Genomic DNA, 21,400 nt, shown 5'->3' with positions numbered 1-21,400 from the left:
ATCTTAAAAAAAAAAAAAAAAAAGAGTCTTTAAGATATTACTTACTTTACGGGCACCTGGGTGGCTTAGTGGGTAAAGCCTCTGACTTTCGCTCAGGTCCTGGTCTCAGGGTCTTGGGATCGAGCCCTGCTTCGGTCTCTCTGCTTGGTGGGCAGCCTACTTGCCCCTCTCCCTCTGCCTTCCTCTCTAATTGCTTCTGATCTCTCTCTCTCTCTCTCTGTCAAATAAATAAAATCTTTTTTAGGAAAAAGATTTTATTTATTTTAGAGAAAGAGTGTTAGCAAGCAGGGGTAGGGGGAGCAGAGGAGGAGGGAATAAGAATCTGAAGCAGTCTCTGTACTCAGCACCAAGCCAGACATAGCGCTCATTCCCACCACTGGGATATCATGACCTTACCCAAAACCAACAGTTGGATGCTTAGCTGCCTGAGCCACTCGGGCCCCCTGAAGATTCTGTTTATTTATTTGAGAGAGAGAGCGCACACACATGTGCACACAAGCAGGCGGAGTGGCAAGAGGGAGAGGGAGAAGCAGGGAGCCCAATGTGGGACTCAATCCCAGCACCCTGGGTTCTTGACCTGAGCCGAAGGCAGATGCTTAATTGACTGAGCCACCCAGGCACCCCTTATTTTTACAAGATTTTTTTTTTTTTTAAGATTTTATTTATTTATTTGACAGAGATCACAAGTAGGCAGAGAGGCAGGCAGAGAGAGAGGGAGGGATGCAGGCTCCCTGCTAAGCAGAGAGCCCGACGTGGGGCTCGATCCCAGGACCCTGAGATCGTGACCTGAGCTAAAGGCAGAGGCTTTAACCCACTGAGTCCCCCAGGCGCCCCACAAGTATTTTTTTAAAAGTAGATTCCAGTTAAGATTTTATTTGCTGACCTCTGATCTAGATGGTAAGGATTCTCTCTAGTTTTCTGGAATTCCCAAAGGCCCTCCTGCAATCCCGCTGTAAATCCATGCAACGTGATATTCCTCAATGTGATCAGATTATTTTGGGGTGGGAGATACTGTAGGTGATTACCATCACTGAATTAAAAAATAAAGTTTTAGGGGTGCCTGGCTGGCTCAGTAAAGCATGAGACTCTTGCTCAGGGCTGTGAGTTTAAGCCTCATGTTGGGCATGGAGCCTACTTTAAAAACGGGGTGGGGGGGGTAACTTGTTTTTGATTTTTTAAGATTTTATTTATTTGACAGAGCAGGAGAGCACAGCAGGGGAGCAGTTGAAGGAGAGGGAGGAGCAGGCTCCCCACCAAGAGGCAGGGAGCCCAATGCGGGGCTTGATCCCAGGACCCTGGGATCATGACCCAAGGAGAAGACAGACACTTAGCCATCCGAGCCATCCAGGTGCCCCCCCAAAATTAAGTTTTTATGTTATTCATGATGAGAGAAGGCAAGACAGAGTGTCCTGAGTTCCAGGGAGTCGGGCGACTATTGAAGTAATAATTTCATATATTCAGGAAATATTACTGAGCATCTATTTTTTTTTTTTTTTTTTTTTTTAAGATCTTATTTATTTATTTGACAGACAGAAATCACAAGCAGGCAGAGAGGCAGGTAGAGAGAGAGGGGGAAGCAGGCTCCCTGCTTAGCAGAGAACCCGATGCGGGATTCGATCCCAGGATTCTGGGATCATGACCTGAGCCGAAGGCAGAGGCTTTAACCCACTGAGCCACCCAGGCACCCCTACTGAGCATCTATTTATGGAAGAAACTTCTAGATTAAGGGAGACAGAAGAGAAAAAAAAAAAAAACAGTTGGAAAAAAAAAGCCAGTTAATCTGATAGCAAGAAATTTTACAACTAACAGTCTTAGGAGGTGGGTATGGAATGGGCCATGATAGTATTCTGTTTTAGAGGATGACCGTAGGATGGTCAGCAACCCTACTGAAAAGGCGACTTCTGGGAGAGACCTAAGGGATCTGAAGGAAGCCAGTACAGATACCTAACCAAAGAACCTTCCACGTAGGGGGAACAGGAGATGCAAAGTCACCAAGGTGGGAAGGCTGGAATCCAGTGTAGCATTAGAAGGGATGGGAGTGAGAGTTGCAAAGCCATATGGTTAATGGTATGGACTTTTCCCTTCATCATGAGTAAGATGGGAGCTCTTGGAAGGTTTGAGCAAGGGAGGGGTGTCTCACTTACCTTTTAAAGTGACCACTTTCACACCTGAACTGAAAGTGACCACATGTGCAAAGGTGAGAGCAAGGTTTGGGCTGAGGCTGTTTGACTTTGTTGTTAGATGGGTTGGCCCTTTATACTGTATTACTCTGTATTGTTCTGAGGACTGGAAACATTGTACTCCTTTGGGAAGCTCTTGGTTTCAGAATAAAACTTTTGAGTTTTAGGTTGTGACATTAGTGATACAGTTGACTCTTTGGTTGCTATAGCAAAGGAAGATGGACACAGTCAAGTGTCCATCTTATGTGCTGAAGAATAGAGCATTAAATTAATGTTTCTTGACCTCACTTACATAGCTTCTTTATCTGATGTGGTCTTTTAGCCAGAAGACAGAGCATCTTTCCATAGTCTGTAAGTAACTCTTATCTTTTGGTAATTTGTATTGAAGTCAAAGAATGAACAGGTTTTTTGTTTTGTTTTGTTTTGTTTTGTTTTTTTAAGATTTTATGTATTTATGAGAGAGAGAACATGCACAAACAGAGCTGCAGGGAGAGAGAGAAGCAAACTCCCCACGGAGCAGAGAGCCTGACATGGGGCTCCATCCCAGGACCCTGGGATCATGACCCATGTTGAAGGCAGATGCTTAACTGACTGAGCCACCCAGGGCACCCCTGAACAGTTTACTTCCAAAATATAGCCTCAGATTGCAAGCAGATCATTTAAATGATTGTCATTATTAAGTACTTAGTATGCATTGACTCAGAATAACCCTGTGTAAGGTACGTAATACTGTTACCCCATTTTACAGAATCACGCCTGACACTGCCGGTGCCCAAGACCATGGTTGTGGGCAGTTGAACATGGGCAACTTACACACCATGATGTATGTCCAACCTTTGTAAATTAGCGCAGTATTGGCATGAAGCTGGTTATTACTCATTTTCAGAAGTCATTCTTGAGCCATTTGAAATACCAATAACCTACATGATGGGGGTGCTGAAGGTATAGAGAGAACATGGGGACCCTGGGCCAGCTGTAGCACAAGAACGGAGACCCTTTCTGTAAGATGTGGTCACAATTATTAGCTAGCAGTGACAGAAATGGCCCATGGATATCTTCCTTCCTTGGGTCAGGTTGCGTCATGGTGGAGCCACCCTGTGTTCTGGATCCTTTGCTCCTCCAGTGGCTTTAACTGGGCCCCACTTCCATAGGAGCTGAGCTCCTTAGTGGGGGCTGAGGAAGAAGCTGGTGATTCTGTGCTTAATGGAAGGAGGTTAGATTTTGCCTTTTTCTGTGGTTTTGAAACTAGTGAGACTCCCATTAAATGTAGAGCATACTATTAAGGCAGTTTAACTGGGACTCTTGGACATTCTTCAAAATAGAATTGTGCATCTCAAAATTTTGCTTTTTTCAGAAAATATCCCAGAAAAATGGACCCCGGAAGTCAAGCACTTCTGTCCCAACGTGCCCATCATCCTGGTTGGGAACAAGAAGGATCTTCGGAATGATGAGCACACAAGGCGGGAACTAGCCAAGATGAAGCAGGTATGGTCTGGGGCAGGCCTCTGTTTTCCTGTAGCATTCTTTTAAAGATTTTATTTATTTGACACAGAGAGACAGCGAGAGCAGGAACACAAGCAGGGGGAGTAGGGGAGAGAAAAGCAGGCTTTCCGCTGAGCAGGGAGCCCAGTGCAGGGCTCGATCCCTGGACCCTGAGATCATGACCCGAGCCAAAGGCAGGCACTTAAACGACTGAGCCACCCAGGCGCCCCTCTTGTAGCATTCTTAAACCCAGGGCCCACGGTTGGATGTTGAGGGAGCCCAACAGAAACTCCAACAAACCAGGCTATTTCAAAGAGTCCCAGAAGGCTCTCTTTCTCCCTGTCCCTCATTCATTGGGTCTACTCAGAGGGTCCTTAAGACCTCTTTTAAGAAAGGAGATGGGTTCCTCTCCTGTGAGGTAGTGCTGTGCTTCCAGGGATTGCCTGTCTGAGTGCTCGCTTCGGCAGCACATATACTAAAACAGGGATTGCCTGCCTGAGAAGGGAACATCAGCAGTACTCAGTGCTCCAAATGTAGGAACTTTTTATCAGGCTCTTGATTTCCCTCTCCTTTTACTACGTTGGTATATGTGAGGCGGAAAATTAAATTGGTGGCAGCTGAAGGATCAGGAAATCCTGAGGACAGGGAGTCCAGAGAGCCCTGAGGCCTTTATGAAAGTGGTGATGGAGTTTGCATCTTTGCTTCTGAGAAGCCAGCTGGCCCGATGGCAGGTCTTCCCCAGTGCAGAACAAGAGCTTTGAGGTCTTCGGCCCAGGTTCTTCCGTTGAGCTGTCTCTCTGAATGTCAAGGTCAGGATCTGTTTCCTTCCAGAGGCATTTAATCCTCTGTGAAGCTAACTACAGGAAAACCCAAGTGCTTACCAAGTGGACTGAAAGCTTGAATCATTTTGCCCTTGATTCCTTCCCTAATCCATGGGGCTTCTCTGGCCTCTTCTTTCTCAAGTCCCAGAGAAGAGCGTGTTTGATAGGGATTTTATATTGGGGTAGGGAGGAGAACTGCATATGAATTTCATAAGACAGAACTCAAATCTGGTTTTGGCAGCTTTTAAAAGAAGTCTTTTAAGCTGAATTTGAGTACTTTGCACTTACTTCATATATGAGACACTTAACTGAAAGTGCTCTTTTCTCTCCGCTAGGAGCCGGTGAAACCTGAAGAAGGCAGAGATATGGCAAACAGGATTGGCGCTTTTGGGTACATGGAGTGTTCAGCAAAGACCAAAGATGGAGTGAGGGAGGTTTTTGAAATGGCCACGAGAGCTGCTCTGCAAGCCAGACGTGGGAAGAAAAAATCTGGGTGCCTTGTCTTGTGAAACCCTGCTGCAAGCACAGCCCTCATGCGGTTAATTTTGAAGTGCTGTTTATTAATCTTAGTGTATGATTACTGGCCTTTTTCATTTATCTATAATTTACCTAAGATTACAAATCAGAAGTCATCTTGCTACCAGTATTTAGAAGCCAACCGTGATTATTAATGATGTCCAACCCACCTGACCACCGGGGTCCTTCTGACACCGCTCTAACAGCCCTCCTCTGCTCTCCCACCTGACACACCAGGCGCTAATTCAAGGAATTTCTTAACTTCTTGCTTCTTTCTAGAAAGAGAAACAGTTGGTAACTTTTGTGAATTAGGCTGTAACTACTTTATAACTAACATGTCCTGCCTGTCATCTGTCAGCTGCAAGGTACTCTAGTGAGTCCCTACTTCAGAGCTTTACTTCTTAACAGATTTTATTGGCATAGCTCTGTGATGGGCATCCAGTTTTTTGAAAATGCTCATCCAGAAAGGCCCAAGTCTATGCAGCTGTGGCAGAGTTACAGTTCTGTGGTTTCATGTTAGTTACCTTATAGTTACTGTGTAATTAGTGCCACTTAATGTATGTTACCAAAAAATAAATATATCTACCCCAGACTAGATGTAGTATTTTTTGTATAATTGGATTTCCTAATACTGATATTTGTCATCCCTGCAGAAAGTGTATTGGTTTTTTAAAAAAGAAAGTGTATTTGAAAATAAAGTCAGATGGAAAATTCATTTTTAAAATTCCCGTTTTGTCAGTTTCTCTGATAAAAGATGGCCCATATCACCTGTTTTCGGCCCCACATATCCCAGTACCCCCTCCCCAGAGCTGGGCTAAATAAATAGGAATTTGGTTTCATGCCTGAGGCACTTAGACACTTCAGAAGGTGGCATGACCTGTCTCACCCGGACTGCAGGGTCTGGCTCTAGTTCACAGTGTCCTTTTCCTCACTGTATCCAGGTTCCCTTCCAGAGGAGCTGCCCGTTCTGTTGGGTGGCACTCACTTTCTCCTCTCCAGCTGACTAAACTTTTTTTCTGTACCAGTTAATTTTTCCAACTACTAATAGAATAAAGGCAGTTTTCTAAACTTCCTGTATCCTGGTGTTTGTGTTGCTCTCTCCAGGGCTGGGAGTGGGAGGATATATCCAGCCTAGCTCTCCTTGGAAGTATCCTTCAGAGTGTGAAATACCAGCTTTTTCCCCATTCTGAACCCCTCCCCACCCGCAGTTTGGCACTAACCTGGCTCCTCCTAAGAAGGTGGAAATGATGGTTTTGTGGCCTAGTGTGGGATTGCAGTGTTCAGAGGACACATGAGGGTACTCCAAGCAGTCATTCCTCTGGAGGAATCTCTGGAGTGTGACATTTTTTCTCTTCCTGTCCATTTTCCGTGTCTTTAACTTACAGGCCTGATCCTCAGGTTAGGTTGATTAGGTATGGAGGTGGCCTGAAATTGGCTGGGGCCACTCCACAAGCCAGGGAGGTAGCTGGGCCTCAGTGGCTCCTTGGGAAAACCAGTGTTAATAAGGACAGTGCCACACTGGAGATACAAAAGGAGAAAGGAGATCAGAGGCCTGGATGAGAAGACATGCCAGGCAGCCCCAGAATGCTGGGAAAGGAGTTAGAGCTGCATTTTGGAGCCTGAGCCCTGGCTGCCCTTGGCAGTGAACAGTTCCTCCAACTTAACCTTCCTAGAGCCATAGGGCCTCGTCGCAGAGAAAACTTACCTTGGCAGCCACTGCCAACTGCACCACCACCCCACCACCGCGAGTCACAACTCGTTCTGTGCACCTGGCTACAACAGGGCAAGAGGAGTAATACGGCTTAGCCTGGGAGGGCTGTGGGGCCACGAGCGGCCCCCGCTGCTGTTGCTGCCCAGTCTCCTCGGACCTTGCCCCATCCTTGAACTGAAAAGCCTTTGAGAAGGCCCAAGCCCTGCGGGGGGGGGGAGGGGGATCGGGAAAGCCACCAGTGGGGCGGTGGTGGTTACACGGCGCGGCTCCGCTCGGCCTGGGTGGTGCCCGCATCCGGCCAGGCCGCACCCTCCTACCCGGCTGCAGGGAGGGCGGAGGCCGGATGAGGCGGGGCTGAGATGGGTAGGAAGAGCGGCGGGGAAAGTCTGTGCCACGTGACTCCATAGTCCTAGCAGTTCCGCGCCACAGCTCCGCACTGTACTCGGGAAGCCAGCCATGTGTGCTGCTCCGCTCGCCGCTGCAACGGCGGCCTCGCGCTCCGTGTATGCTTTCTCCGCGCGCCCGCTGGGCGGCGGGGAGCCCCTGAGCCTGGGTTCCTTGCGGGGCAAGGTGCTGCTCATCGAGAATGTGGCATCGCTCTGAGGCACAACGGTCCGGGACTACACCGAGATGAACGAGCTGCAGCGGCGCCTCGGGCCCCGGGGCTTGGTTGTGCTCGGCTTCCCGTGCAACCAGTTCGGGCATCAGGTGCGCTCTGGGGGCAGAGCGGGGGCGGAGTGGCGGGGCCGGCGGGCGGCGGGCTTGCACCTGGGGCTGGGAGCGCAGACGGGGCGCCCGCCAGGCTAGCCAGGCGCAGGTCCTGGCTGCGGAGAGGCGGGCCGCCGGCGCTCCTCCCGGCTGGGGTTCAGGTCTGTCTCGGAGTTGTACGGGAAGGGCAAGATCCTGATGACTCATCGAGAAACTTGTCGTTTGCGGTCCGAACGTTTCCCCTCCCCTTGAAGCCCTGGGTTCCAGCTTCTTTTCCCTCCCGCAGGAGAACGCTAAGAACGACGAGATCCTGAATTCCCTCAAGTACGTCCGACCCGGCGGCGGGTTCGAGCCCAACTTCACGCTTTTTGAGAAGTGCGAGGTGAACGGTGCGCAAGCGCACCCTCTCTTCGCCTTCCTGCGAGAGGCTCTGCCTGCCCCCAGTGACGATGCTACTGCGCTCATGACCGACCCCAAGTTCATCATCTGGTCTCCCGTGTGCCGCAACGACATCGCCTGGAACTTCGAGAAGTTCCTGGTGGGCCCAGATGGTGTGCCTGTACGCCGGTACAGCCGCCGCTTTCCAACCATCGATATCGAGCCTGACATCGAAGCCCTGCTGTCCCAGGGGCCAGGCCGTGTCTAGGCAACCCTCCTGTCCCTGCTGCTTGGCAGTCACAGCGCTACCCTCTGGGGATTTCGTCCATGATGGTGTTGCCTCGAAATCTGCATGGAGGAACGCCTGATTTCCAGGAAAATCCCTCGAGCTGGGCGCTTCTTGGCCATCCCAGCACTCCCTCCCTAACAAGGATTCTCAGTAATAAAGTGTTGAGTGTCAGCAGAACTGTGTGTGTGTCCTGTGTCAGTTAGGGACATCTTCCCTGGGAACCGCATTGTCACAGGGCTGTGAGCTTAAGCCTCCACCCCTTGGCCTTTGTTTTAGTCAAGCCTGAACTTCCTGCGCTTTTGTATGCAGTGTCTGGAATCCACTCTTCCCTATGTGGAAAGCCTTACTCCCGTCCCATTGTTTTTCCCTCTGCCAGGATATTTTGTAGAGCCATCCCAAGGTCCTGTTAAAAGGGAAGTTCAGATTCCAAAAAGAGGAAGACAAGTCAAGAGCCAATTGCCTAATCCCAGCGGTAGGCCTCCTTTCTAAGTATTGGGCTAGGCAGGAAATGACATTTGTAAAAGAGAACACCATGGGTTCCCACTTACATTCGGAGTCTGTGGCTTCTCTAAGTGCCAGGCCCAAGCAATTTTGCAAATTTGTTCCCATTACTTTGTTAGATCTTTGCATGTTGCCACCCAGGCTTATTTATGTCTGCTCCCATGCTGCCCTTAACTGCTTGTTGCCTCTCATGTATTCAGAGTGAGAAGAGTATACAACTGGGCCTTCTGACCACGCCCTGCTTGACACTTAACGGTTGAAATTACCTCCAGCCCAGGGTAGGGGCTTATCTTGGAAGCAAGCTGCTGCTTCTCAGGTGCGGTTTGAATCTAACTTCTCTCTCCCTCTCTTGTGCCTGCTGCCTATCTTCTGAGACAGACCTGTAGCCACTTCCTATCACAGCGCAGGGGGTCTCTGGGCGGCTTGGATGCAGCTCCTGCTTGGGTAGACAAGGATGTGAAAACAAGTTAGCAGTGTCTCCCAGTGCAGAATGTGGGTTCATCATTCGGTCCTGTGTCATGCATCCTGTTGGCTGCCAGGAATGCAGTCCTCGGGACGGCCGAATAAGTATATAGTTACTAAAAGCATGTGCAGTTCTGAGGTAGTACAGGGAACTTGGAGAATAAGAGAGCCTGGCCCAGCAGGAAGGATCATGCGTCCCTCCTGGAGGAAATGGCACTGAAGCTGAAGCGAAGTCAAGAAGCTTTCGGCGGCGGAAAGAACTGACAGAAGGTGGACAGGCAGGGAGTGCAGAGTGCAAGGGTCGGAGGTGGGAAGGGGACATCGCCGACTGAGTTGGACAACACAAGGACAAGCAGGTTTGGGGAGAAGAATGTTGAGATTCAGACATCTTGCATGAGACATCCAGATGCGATATCTGGAGCAGGTAGTTACAAGAGGATCCAAAAAGGAGTGTGGGTGGGAGACAAAGATCTAGACAAGGGGACAGTAAGTAGCCACTGGAGAGTATGAGATCACCTGGGGAGAGTGACAAGAAATAAACCAGTGGGTGCCTAGGCCGGAGGCCTATGGATTCACAATCCTGGGTCGGCTAACAGGAACAGCTGGGGGAACGAGGATGGAGTCAAGGGGCCGTGAGAAGGGATACTTCATAACGGTTGCTGGGGCAAGTGCTTGCGGACTGAGTGTCCCTCATTCCTCAGCAAGTACGGTTTCGGGGGCGGGGGGTGGGAGCAGCTGAAGCTGAAGCCACATAACCAAGTGTCCGAGATGTGTCAGGTCCTCTTCTGGGGGGCTAAGCATAGAGCCTCCAGGAATCACCAGGGTACTTGTTAAAGCTTATGTTCCATGGCCCTCACCCAGGGATACTGCTTTGGAAATTCTGGGCACTTAGGATCCTACTCAGCTACCTGAATGTGAGGACAGACTTTTTGCTCCAACTCTCCCCTTTCCTGTAAAGGGTCAGCGTGGCCCAGGCCCCATTGTCTGGTTAGGCTCTAAATGGGAACCCAGGGCTTTCCGAACTGACTTCAATCAACCTCTTCCCTCCGGAGCTGCCTGGTGACTCACTCTTACTCGCCCACTTTTTTTTCCTGTCAGTTTATGCCTGGGGTTGCCAAAGAGGGAACTTAGGAGTTCCCAATGTGGCTGCCCCTGGCTGGAGTATCTTCCTAAGACTTCAAGCGGCCTGCCTCCCTAAAGTCATTTCCAACTCCCTCCTTCAGGAAGAATCAGAGTAAAGCCAGTTAACACTACCCCTTCCTCCCCAAGAAACTGAACATTTCCCCCCCAATACATGCAAACACACACTCCTACACATACACATTCCTTATCATTCAGCCATGAAACCGCTGCTGGCTCTGACCTGCACCTGCCCCACCCCATCGTGAATCAGCAGTTCAAGTGGCAAGTATGAGCAGAGGAATCCGGTGAGGCCGCCTGAGGTCCCGGTGTTCGGTTAAAGCGGCCACTGGGCATTGCTTGATTCTGGGAGCGGCAACAGCATTCAGGCCGCAGGCCTTCCGAAAAGGAAATGGGCCCTGCTGTTACTCAGTTTCGGAAGCTTTCGTTTTTGGAGTTCTTCCAGAAATTCTGGGTTCTCTTTTTGTTTTTAAAGCATTAAATCTCATAAAATTATGTAGAAGTCCATCAAATTACCATATGTACACTTTAAATATTTTAGTTTTATTGGTCAATTAACCCTCAATAAAACTGAAAAAAAAAATCTGATAAAAAACTGACACTTCTTACAGTTAGCTCTTTATCAGATGACTTCCTCATTCTGTCTCAATGTAGTTTCATAAACAACATTTAAACCTAGCTTTTTCTTTTTTTTTTTTTTTAATTAAAAATAGGGGCGCCGGGGCGCCTGGGTGGCTCAGTGGGTTAAAGCCTCTGCTTTCGGCTCGGGTCGTGATCGGGTCGTGATCCCGGGGTCCTGGGATCGAGCCCCGCATCGGGCTCTCTGCTCAGCAGGAAGCCTGTTTCCTCCTCTCTCTCTGCCTGCTTCTCTGCCTACTTGTGATCTCTGTCTGTCAAATAAATAAATAAAATATTAAAAAAAAAAAAAATAGGGGCGCCGTGGGGCATCTGGTGGCTCAGCCGTTAAGCAGCTGCCTTCAGCTCAGGTCATAATCCCAGGGTCCTCGGATCGAGCCCCAAGTCAGCCTCCACACTTATTGGGAGTCTGCTTCTCTCTCTTTTCCTCTCCCTCTGCCCATCCCCCTGCTCATGTTCTCTCTCTCAAATAAATACATAAAATCTTTTTTAAAATTTTAAAAATAAATGAATATATAAATAAATAAAATAAGTTGATTTTCTCAGAAGTATTCCTGACCCTATCAGTTCAATAAATTGCTTTATATCTTTTTTTTTTTTTTTTTTAAGAGAGAGAGGCAGAGAGAGCATGAGCACAAAGGAAGAGTGGGGGGGAGAGGAAGAGGGAGAGGGAGAGAGAATCCCAAGCAGGTTCCACACCCATCACAGAGCCTGATACAGGATTTGATCCCAGGACCCTGAGATCATGATCCAAGTGGAAATCAAGAGTTGGATGCTCAGCTGACTGAACCACCCAGGCACCCCAGTTCATTAAATCTCTTTTAAGTTTAAACTTTTGGATAATACTAAGTAAAAACGCTGCCTAAAGATTTCCATAAGAGAATGCAGCATGGATCTATATAGAATGGGCAGTGAACCCTGAAGATGGTAGGTTTTTTTTTTTTTTTTTAAAGATTTTATTTATTTATTTGACAGAAAGAAATCACAAGTAGATGGAGAGGCAGGCAGAGAGAGAGAAAGAGAGGGAAGCAGGCTCCCTGCCAAGCAGAGAGCCCGACGCGGGACTCGATCCCAGGACCCTGAGATCATGACCTGAGCCGAAGGCAGCGGCTTAACCCACTGAGCCACCCAGGCGCCCCTGGTAGGTTTTTATTATATTGACAATCAACAAATAGGCTGGAAGGGCATACTTCCATGCATGGAGGTGTGGCACAGCTGGGATGACGCTAAATATAAAGCCTAGCTCCAGCTGGTCCCACAAGTTACCAGACACTTGCTTTGCATCAGGCACTGCTGGGCTGAACTGGTAGCTAGGAGCACAAACAAGAGAAGTTGTTTTTGTTTTTTTTTAATATTAAAAAAAAATTTTTTTTTAAATTTATTTGACAGAGATCACAAGTAAGCAGAGAGGCAGAGAGAGAGAAGGAAGCAGGCTCCCCACGGAGCAGAGAGCCCAATGTGGGGCACGATCCCAGGACCCTGGGACCAAGACCTGAGCCGAAGGCAGAGGCTTTAACCCACTGAGCCACCCAGGTACCCCACAAGAGAAGTTCTTGCCTAAGGAGTAAGGGCTCGTGGGTTTGGAGCCTAACCCTGCGAGTAGTAGAAAAGCAGACTCTGAGCCCCGACATCCTTTAGCTTTGACCTCATCAATAACTCAACTCCAGGGGTGCCTGGGTAGCTCAGCAGCTGAGGTCTGCCTTCGGCTCAGGACTGAGCCCCTACTTGTGCTTTCTATGCTCTATCAAATAAATAAATAAAATCTTAAAAAAAAAAAAAAGCTCAATTTCAGATATGTCATGTGGGAAAGCAAAACAAAAATCACCAACTGTTAGTTACTTCCAGAGGCACTGAGACTGACCTGATATGACCTGATATGTGCTGTGCTAGGCAGAGATCCAGCAGCCTTTCCATCATCATCTCTCAGACAGAACACCTCCTCCCCAATGCCCCCCTCTCCAGGCCTAGTTTAATTACAGCCAGAAAGGCCAGAGTAAGAAACCACAAAACAGGCCCACTTCATCCAAATGCCTAGAGTCCAAGCAGTATCCAGGGGAAGGTGTAGCCTGCCTTGGGGGTGTCTTACTATCCTACAGGCCACCTGGTTCCACAGGGAGGCATCCGAGTCTTCCTGCAGAGGAGCACCTGTTACCCTAGCCTCCTCTGTCGCCAGCACATAACTATGCCTGTGTCCATGAGTATGTGAATCCAAAGACACCCTGGTCCCATGGGCATCCCTTGCAGACTCATCATACGTGCCCAAAAGCCCAGGGGGAATGTTAGCGTGTCTTGTTTCCCTATACCAGTTCCTTACGTTTCCTTCCCAGCAAAGTGATTTGCAACACCACCCTCCATGTTCCTGGAGCACTTTGTCACACAACACACCAACTATAATTACTTGTGAAAACATCTTCCCCAACCATACTGGCTGTGAATCTCAGGAGGGTAGGGACTGTGAGTACCAGTATGTGATAGATTACCAGTCAAATGAACAAATGACTAGTAACTGGTATTCTTATATTCATGCATCTGAGAAATGCCTGTTGAGAATTTGCTCTGTACAAAGGGCAACCAACAAAATTAAAAGCTAAATACTTGTGTATTGGGGAGACATCGATGGTAATAGAATTAGAGGAGGAAGAGAAGACATTGGCCACACTGAGGCCCAGGAACCCACACACTCTCTGCCCAAGCACGGCTGGCCACCAACAGTGGCATTACCAGAATGGAATCTGTCCAACAGCAGGAGTCTTCAGGGTAGGAAAGGTGATCCCACTTCCTCTCGGAGATTTCTTCTGGTCTTTGCCTGTCACTTTCCCCAGTAATCTAACCCTTCTATAAAAGAGGTGATAATCTCACTGATAAGATGTTTATTTAATTCTTCTGAAATGTACTTCTAGAGCCTTTTACTTTTTCATAGTCCCCTGGCTGAGTTAAAGGAGCACAGACAAGAAGGAAATAACAATAATTCTCCCCCAAAGAGAGCTGTAATCAAAAGCTGCCCAGGATTTGTGAACACTGCCACATGTGCTCTGTCACTGCTGGCCTAGTGTGGACCACTGCTGACCTTGGAGAGGCCAACTGCAGTCAGGTGTAGAGCAAGCCACAGTGCCAGCCAAGGCAAGAAGTTTATGATTTGGAACCAAATAAAGCTTAAAGTTCACACACCCAGACATTACAAACTCTCAATTAGGTCATTACAGTCCAAGATCAAGCAGTATGTGACCAATCAGTCAAACCTGTTTCCTGCAGCTCCCTTCATGCTTTCCTTCCTGTTCTTGTGGCCCAAGCTACCATGGCAATGGGTGGCTTGTTCAGCTCTGAGTGCCCTACTAGGCCTACACCTCTCCCTAGGGTAAAAGGCCCAACAGAGAACATGACCCTGGTGCAAGGGTGTCTCCTGAGCTGAATCCCCATTTCCTCCCAAACCCACAGGTAACCCACAACAGCAGGAACACACAGGCAGAAGTTCATTGTTTCCCCAATCTTTAACATTTTAATGAAACTCACTAAAAGCGTTCTATTTTTTAATTTAAGATTTCTATTTATTTAAGTAATCTCTGTACCCAATATGGGGGTCGAATTCATGACCCTAAGATCAAGAGTCACATGCATCTTGCAACTGAGCCAGCCAGGCACCCCATTAAACATGTTTTAATACCTTTGAAATGATTTTTTAAAAATATTTTATTTTATTTATTTGACAGAGAGAAAGATCACAAGTAGGCAGAGAGGCAGGCAGAGAGAGAGGGGGAAGCAGGCTCCCTGCTGAGCAGAGAGCCCGATGCAGGGCTCAATCCCAGGACCCTGAGATCATGACCTGAGCCGAAAGCAGAGGCTTAACCCACTGAGCCACCCAGGCGCCCCTTGAAATGATTTTTTGATTACGAAGTTTAACCTTATTCCTCGCATTTTACTATTAGCACTTTGTGATCTTAGTATATATTTTTAAGGAACTACCTCTAATTAGAGCAAGATTTTTTTTACAGCCATTTAATAGCTGAAGAGATCCTGCCTTAGAAAGGTTTTCCAAAGTCTTCTTAATTATAATTAGGTTTTGTCCCCTTTTCTAGTGGTGCTGAGGATTTGTCCTACTTCCTTAAGACTCTGACCCATGCCATAAATGGTATAGGAGAAATTGTTAAAAAAAGAAGAGAGTAGACACCATCGAATGTAGGTTCTGAAGTCATGTCGATAACCCAGCTTTCTTTATCCATAAATAACAGGACTAAAGGTAGTGTTTCTCACTTCACAACGTTTTTAACACGTTCAGATAACTTTCACAGAAAGGCACTCAGGTTGTCAGGGTTGGCTTCCCAGATGTAGAATTACCATGTGGTGGTAACTCTTGTCTGCGGAGGATTAACAGCTATAAACTATAAGGTTATTCAGTTATTCAAGGCAGTTTTAATTCCTTTTCCTTTCATTTTCTTCTCCTATCTACCCAACTGCCAAGAGGCCCTGTGTTACCAGATGGTGCCCGAGGGGTGTCCCAGGCGGTGCAAATTTGATTCATGTTAATTTCAATTAGCTAAAACCACACATGAAAATAGTAAATCTGCTCAAATGCCCTACCACGCTTTAACCTAGTCAGTGCTCCCTCCTCCATCCCCAACACTCATGTTTCTCCTCTCCTCCCTCATTGCCATATTTCCAGTTAAAGGTTCTTAATAGGTCTCTCCTGGGCTTCACCAGTGTGGTATGAAGCAGCCTCAGCCATTTTGTCTCTGCTCCAAAACCTTTTACAGTATCTGTGTCTCTGCTCCAAAACCTTTTACAGTATCTTTTATCTTAAAGCAGAATATGTGACCCTTCTGGCCTCTGTTTTAGCTTTAGATGGAAGGTTCTTTCCAGTAGTCTGTGCCCAGGTTAATTGGCGTAACCCTCACTCTTTGATTCTGCCCTTCTTGTTCCAGAAACTGAGACTGTAATTTCCCTTCCTGTAGCATGCACCACCATTTATTTCTGTTTCTTTCTTTCTTTCTTTAAGATTTTATTTATGTATTTGACAGAGATCACAAGTAGGCAAAGGCAGGCAGAGGCAGGCAGAGAGAGAGGAGGAAGCAGGCTCCCCGCTGAGCAGAAAGCCGGATGTGGGGCTCGATCCCAAGACCCTGGGATCATGACCTGAGCCGAAGGCAGAGGCTTAAACCCACTGAGCCACCCAGGTGCCCCAATTTCTGTTTTTTTTTTTTTTTTTAATATTTTATTTATTTATTTGAGAGAGAGACAGTGAGAGAGAGCATGAGCGAGGAGAAGGTCAGAGAGAGAAGCAGACTCCCCATGGAGCTGGGAGCCCGATGCGGGACTCGATTCCAGGAATCCAGGATCATGACCTGAGCCGAAGGCAGTCGTCCAACCAACTGAGCCACCCAGGCGTCCCCCCAATTTCTGTTTTTTTAAAACCACGCTCAAATGCTACCAAGTCAAAGTCTGCCTTTCACAAGCTCAGGAGTCTACAGTCTTTGGTTCATACTCTTTAATGGAACTTACCTACTACACACTGCTTGACCCTGGGGTTATTTGTGGAGGATCTCTTCCCCCATTAGATTGTTTGAAGTCACGCACTGTGACTTCTTCTTCTTCTTTTTTTTTTTTTTTAAATATTTTATTTATTCATTTGACAGATAGAGATCACAAGTAGGCAGAGAGGCAGGCAGAGAGAGAGGTAGAAGCAGGGTTCCCGCTGAGCAGAGAGGCCGATGCGGGGGCTCGATCCCAGGACCCTGAGATCATGACCTGAGCCGAAGGCAGAGGCTTTAACCCACTGAGCCACCCAGGCGCGCCACTTTGTGTGTGTGTGTGTGTGTGTGTGTGTGTGTGTGTGTGTGTGACTTCTTTTTGAGGGCAGGAACTGCTAGCCCAGCTGCTAGCCAGCTGCCCGGTCTCTTCCTTGCTCCGGGCTTACTTCCCACTCCATGAGGAGGGCTGTGCTTTTTGTATGTAGGGTCGAGTGGAAAACACAGTTTCAGGACAATGCATATTGTTGCTGCAACAAATTAAGCAGCACCTTGGGCACCTCCTTCCCCTGTTGCTATCGCCACTCAGCGGCTGCATGTCTCCCTGACGAGGCAAGTAGCTAGTTCAGTGTGGAGGGTTTGGGGAATTCAGTCGTGGGCTACGATTCTGGCGTCTATACTGTTTGAGACGAGTGTTAATGACTAGATCACATCTTCGGGTCCCGGTCTCACGGCGGTGGTGCATCCAGCAGTCCCCCAAATCCCTGTAGGGCCTCCAGGGCAGGCACCCCGATCCCACGTTTGGGCCGCTAACGACTGGCCTAAGGTCTCCAGCTCAAAGCAAGAAGAGCTAGTTCCATGGCTTCTCGGACCTGGCCTGGGTTTATCTAAGAGCAGGCTAACACCGCGGGCCCGGACGGGGTGCCCGAAGTGCCGAGGGGCCTGTGGTCAAGCGCTTAAAAGAGAGATGGCCGGGTTAGACGGAGAAAGGGGTGCAAAACAAACACCTCGCGGCTCCGCCCGCAAGGCGGGAGGAAGGGGCGGCTAGATTGCCAGCGCCCACCTCCTCTTCCGGTCCTCTCCGGGCTCCGTCGCGCACCCGTGGGAGAAGGGCGGTGCATGCGAGACGGACGGGCGGGAGTTCCAGGCCGCGGCGCTAGGTGGGGCTAGGGCGCGCGCGCGCGTGCGTGCTTGCGTGCGTGCGTGGGCGCGGCCCACAGCACGCCGTGCGCGAGGCGGATGTCCGGGCCGGCTGGGCCGGGGCCGCGGACGAGATGGCGGAAGGTGGAGGCTGTCGTGAGCGACCGGATGCGGAGACCCAGAAATCCGAGCTCGGGGCCTTGATGAGGACCACGCTCCAACGAGGGGCGCAGTGGTGAGCACCGGACCCGCGTTTCCACTGCCCAGGCTCAGGGGCAGGGACTCTGGCCCTCAGACCGGACCCCTCTTTTCCGGCTTGGGTAGGGGCCGGGCGGGGGCGGTGTTAGTGACCCTGAGAGGTATCCTGAACCCTGCCTCTCAGGAGACTCTCCTAGGGGAAAGTGTGAGGGTTGTTTTGGCCCATTCGGAGCCCCAGAGGGCGGACCCAGTGGGGGCAAGGGTTGCAGGAGGGGGAGAAGGGGAGTGCTTACGGGGACCTTCTGGTTGGGAAGAGCCCTTTGCCTTCGAGGACTCGTTGTGTGACCTTGAGCGAAGGCGACCACACCTCCCAGACCCCCTTGCCTTACTGATAAAGCCAGGGTAGCAATATTTGGCACCCCCACCTTATGGGTTGAGGAGAAGAGATACTTTTGTAACTTGTAAACTGCCGAACAGATGTCAAGGTCAGAAGTTGGACAAATGTTTGAGAACTCCAGGTTATTTTGGTAGCAAATGTCAAAAATAATTGTGGCAGTAGCATTTTGGAGCGGGAGAGGATAGCTTAGAGCCTAGATGAAAAGATTAAAAGTACAAGGTTTAGAAAAGCAAGTCTGAGACATGAGGTTTCTTAACTGTTTAGTAGAAGGGACAATACTTTTACTAGTGAAGATGTTCCCGGGCGATATTATCATGTGAGAATAGAAAGCTAGGGCTTGGCTTTGCTTCGAATATGATTGAACATCCATCTTTTAAGAAATGATGGTGGTGTTGATAATGCCACTTAAGGTAACAGAGGAATTGACCAGGGAAAGGAAACATTGGGATTAGGAGGAACCAGATAGGGCTGTACAGCTGGCCAAGCTGTGAGAGGCAGGGCAAGCAGAAGTTATCCTGCATAGGGGTGATATATGAAGAATATTCAGAGGAACCAGAGGAAGTTTGAGATAGACTAAGGTCACACACTAAAAGTGTTTGGAGGATATTGTTCAAGGGGTTTGGAGGGAAAAGAGCCTTTTAAAGGTTTGGATGTACTTATGGATCCTGTGGCCTCTGGGAAGCTGCCTGATTGCAGAGGTTTATTTTTTTATAAAAACTTAAAGGACTTGGGGTGCTTGGGTGGCTCAGTTGGTTAAGCATCTGCCTTCAGCTCAGGTGATGATCCCAGGGCCCTGGGATGGAGCCCCGAGTGGGGCTCCCTGCTCAGCGGGTAGACTGCTTCTCCTCTCTTCCTGTGCCTCTCCCCCTGCTTGTGCTCTTTCATTCTGCCTCTCCCACACTCTCTCAAATGAATAGATAGATAAAATATTTAAAAAAAAATACTTAAAGGACTCACCAATATAAATGTTGTGCTTTTTTCTCCCAGAGAGATTTACTACTTCTTAGTTGTAAAACAGCATAGTGATTCTTTTATTTTTTTTTCATTTTTCTCATACGGATACTTTAAAAATATAACCAGATCAGGAATAACTAGAGGCTGTATATTTGTATAGTACCATACCTAGACACTATTATATGTGTATGTACCTTTTTTTTTTTTTAGCACTCATTTTTTTTTTTAAAGATTTTATTTATTTATTTGACAGAGAGAGATCACAAGTAGGCAGAGAGGCAGGCAGAGAGAGAGAGAGAGAGGAGGAAGCAGGCTCCCCGCTGAGCAGAGAGCCCAATGCAGGACTTGATCCCAGGACCCCGAGATCACGACCTGAGCCGAAGGCAGCGGCTTAACCCACTGAGCCACCCAGGCGCCCCTAGCACTCATTTTTTTTATAATGTCTTCTTTGGTACTCAAAGAAAACTTGAATTGTTTGGTGTTATTATCCCATTTTCAGAGAGAGAATTAGTTTAATCCTTTTCATGTTGAGCAGTATAACCAAACTTTCTGTTCTGGACAAGGACCTCTATAAAGATCATTATGAAAGGGGCAAACAAGGTTTTAGCCATAGGAGGACTTCACTTAAATAAGCATTTTGAAGCCAGTCATTTCCTTTTATTCACTCATTCCTTTTATAAAAAATTTATATATATATATATATATATATATATATATATATTTACTTATTTTATTTATTTGACAGAGAGAGAGCGAGAGATCACAAGTAGGCAGAGGGGGAGGGGGGAGCAAGCCCCTGCTGAGCAGAGACACCCCCCCCAGGTGGGGCTAGATCCCAGGACCCTGGGATCATGACCTGAGCCAAAGGCAAAGGCTTAACCCACTGACCCACCCAGGTGCCCCCTTATTATTTTTTTTTAATAAGTAGGTTCCATGCCAGAGGAGAGCCCAGCACTGGGCTTAAACTCACAACCTTGAGGTCGGGACCTGACCTGAGGCCAAGAGTCAGATGGTTAACTGAGCCACCCAGGCACCCCTTGTTCTTTCTTTCTTTCTTTTTTATTTTTTTAATTTTTTTTTTTTATTATTATTTTTTTTTTATATTTTTTTAATTTAAAGATTTTATTTGTTGAGAGAGAGAGAGGGTAAGAATGCGTGAGTTGGGGGAGAAACAGAAGGAGAGAGAGAGAGGAAATCTCAAGCGGACTCCATGCTGAATGAGGAGCCTGACATGGGGCTTGGTCTCATGACCATGAGATCATGACCTGAGCTGAAATCAAGAGCTGGACACCCAACCAACTGTGCTACCCAGACTCCTGTTGTTTAATAAAAATATTTATTTTTAAGTAAGCTCTGTGCCCAACATGGGACTTGAACTCCTGACCCCGAGATCAAGAGTTGTACACACACTCCACTGACTGAGTCAGCGGGGCACCTATAATCATTCTTTCAACATTTCACTTAATGGACTCTTGTCCTGGGCCAGGCTCTTTGTGCCATCTGAGGCCTAGCCCGGCTCTTGTTCTTAAAATGTGTTTCTGAATGGGACATGTGTGTTCTCCGGGTGAAAAGATCATTAAAAAAATTAAAGGAGCAACTGCAAAAACTTACAACCTCAGTTTTTCTGGTATAGTAAATTTTTATCTATCTCTAGGTATCTTATTGACAGCCGGTGGTTCAAGCAGTGGAAGAAGTATGTGGGTTTCGACAGCTGGGATATGTACAATGTGGGTGAACACAATCTATTTCCTGGCCCAATAGATAACTCCGGACTCTTTTCAGGTATAGTATCCTGTTGCTTTTCTAACTGAAATACCCACCTAGGCAGTGACCTGAGGTCATGTTTATCAGTAACATGGATGTTGTGAATCTGACTTTCTTGTTGTGATGGATAGAAACAAGTGTCCTTGATTAGCATCTGTACCAGAAGTCTTTGTAAGACCCTCTGGGAGGAATGAAACTACTTTTTCCCTAAACTACCTGCTTCACACAAGAGTGTGCTTCTCGTATTTTTCTTTTTGGGGCTTAGGTTTTTTTTTTTAAGGATTTTATTTATTTATTTGACAGACAGAAATCACAAGTAGGCAGAGAGGCAGGCAGAGAGAGAGAGGAGGAAGCAGGCTCCCCGTTGAGCAGAGAGCCCAATGCGGTGCTTGATCCCAGGACCCCGGGATCATGACCTGAGCCGAAGGCAGAGGCTTTAACCCACTGAGTCACCCAGGCGCCCCTGGGGATTAGTTTTTTTAGAGCTGTCAGATTTTAGATTAGCATGTGGAATGGAAAGAAATAGGTTATCAGTTTGAAACTGCATCTGGAGTCTGAAATTTGCGCACCAGAATTTTCTGTGTTACCTTTGCAGTGGAACAATTTGCAGACCTGTCTATATCCATCTAGCTTTCCTATGATGATTGTCATAGGAGTGTGTGAG

The 21,400-nt window shown here is 47.8% G+C and overlaps 3 protein-coding genes across 8 annotated transcripts in view; all 3 read left to right on the top strand.

Moving 5' to 3' along the window:
- Positions 1-5,714, top strand: part of RHOA (ras homolog family member A) — a 58,510-nt gene extending 52,796 nt beyond the window's left edge. For both annotated transcript variants that reach the window (XM_059389726.1, XM_059389725.1), the window contains 2 exons: positions 3,535-3,665; positions 4,819-5,714. In XM_059389726.1, the coding sequence (XP_059245709.1) occupies positions 3,535-3,665; positions 4,819-4,992 (305 nt within the window). In that variant the 3' untranslated portion in view covers positions 4,993-5,714. The remainder of the gene's footprint in view (positions 1-3,534; positions 3,666-4,818) is intronic.
- A 1,395-nt stretch (positions 5,715-7,109) lies between these two features.
- Positions 7,110-8,262, top strand: GPX1 (glutathione peroxidase 1). Its single transcript, XM_059387827.1, has 2 exons — positions 7,110-7,418; positions 7,705-8,262. The coding sequence occupies exons 1-2, from the start codon at positions 7,167-7,169 to the stop codon at positions 8,062-8,064; spliced, it is 612 nt and encodes a 203-aa protein (XP_059243810.1). The 5' UTR covers positions 7,110-7,166; the 3' UTR covers positions 8,065-8,262.
- A 9,232-nt stretch (positions 8,263-17,494) lies between these two features.
- USP4 (ubiquitin specific peptidase 4) overlaps positions 17,495-21,400 on the top strand; it is a 51,728-nt gene continuing 47,822 nt past the window's right edge. For 2 of the 5 annotated variants that reach the window (XM_059389718.1, XM_059389717.1), the window contains exons 1-2: positions 17,503-17,658; positions 20,627-20,754. In XM_059389718.1, coding sequence (XP_059245701.1) covers positions 17,558-17,658; positions 20,627-20,754 — 229 coding nt within the window. In that variant the 5' untranslated portion in view covers positions 17,503-17,557. Of the gene's footprint in view, positions 17,659-20,626; positions 20,755-21,400 lie in introns of all 5 variants that reach the window. The other 3 variants (XM_059389720.1, XM_059389722.1, XM_059389719.1) reach the window with 3 other exon arrangements.

Source organism: Mustela nigripes, chromosome 2 (assembly GCF_022355385.1).
Source record: "Mustela nigripes isolate SB6536 chromosome 2, MUSNIG.SB6536, whole genome shotgun sequence".
NCBI lineage: Eukaryota > Metazoa > Chordata > Mammalia > Carnivora > Mustelidae > Mustela > Mustela nigripes.
Note: the sequence above shows the minus strand (reverse complement) of the source record. Positions and strands in the feature narration are given on the sequence as shown.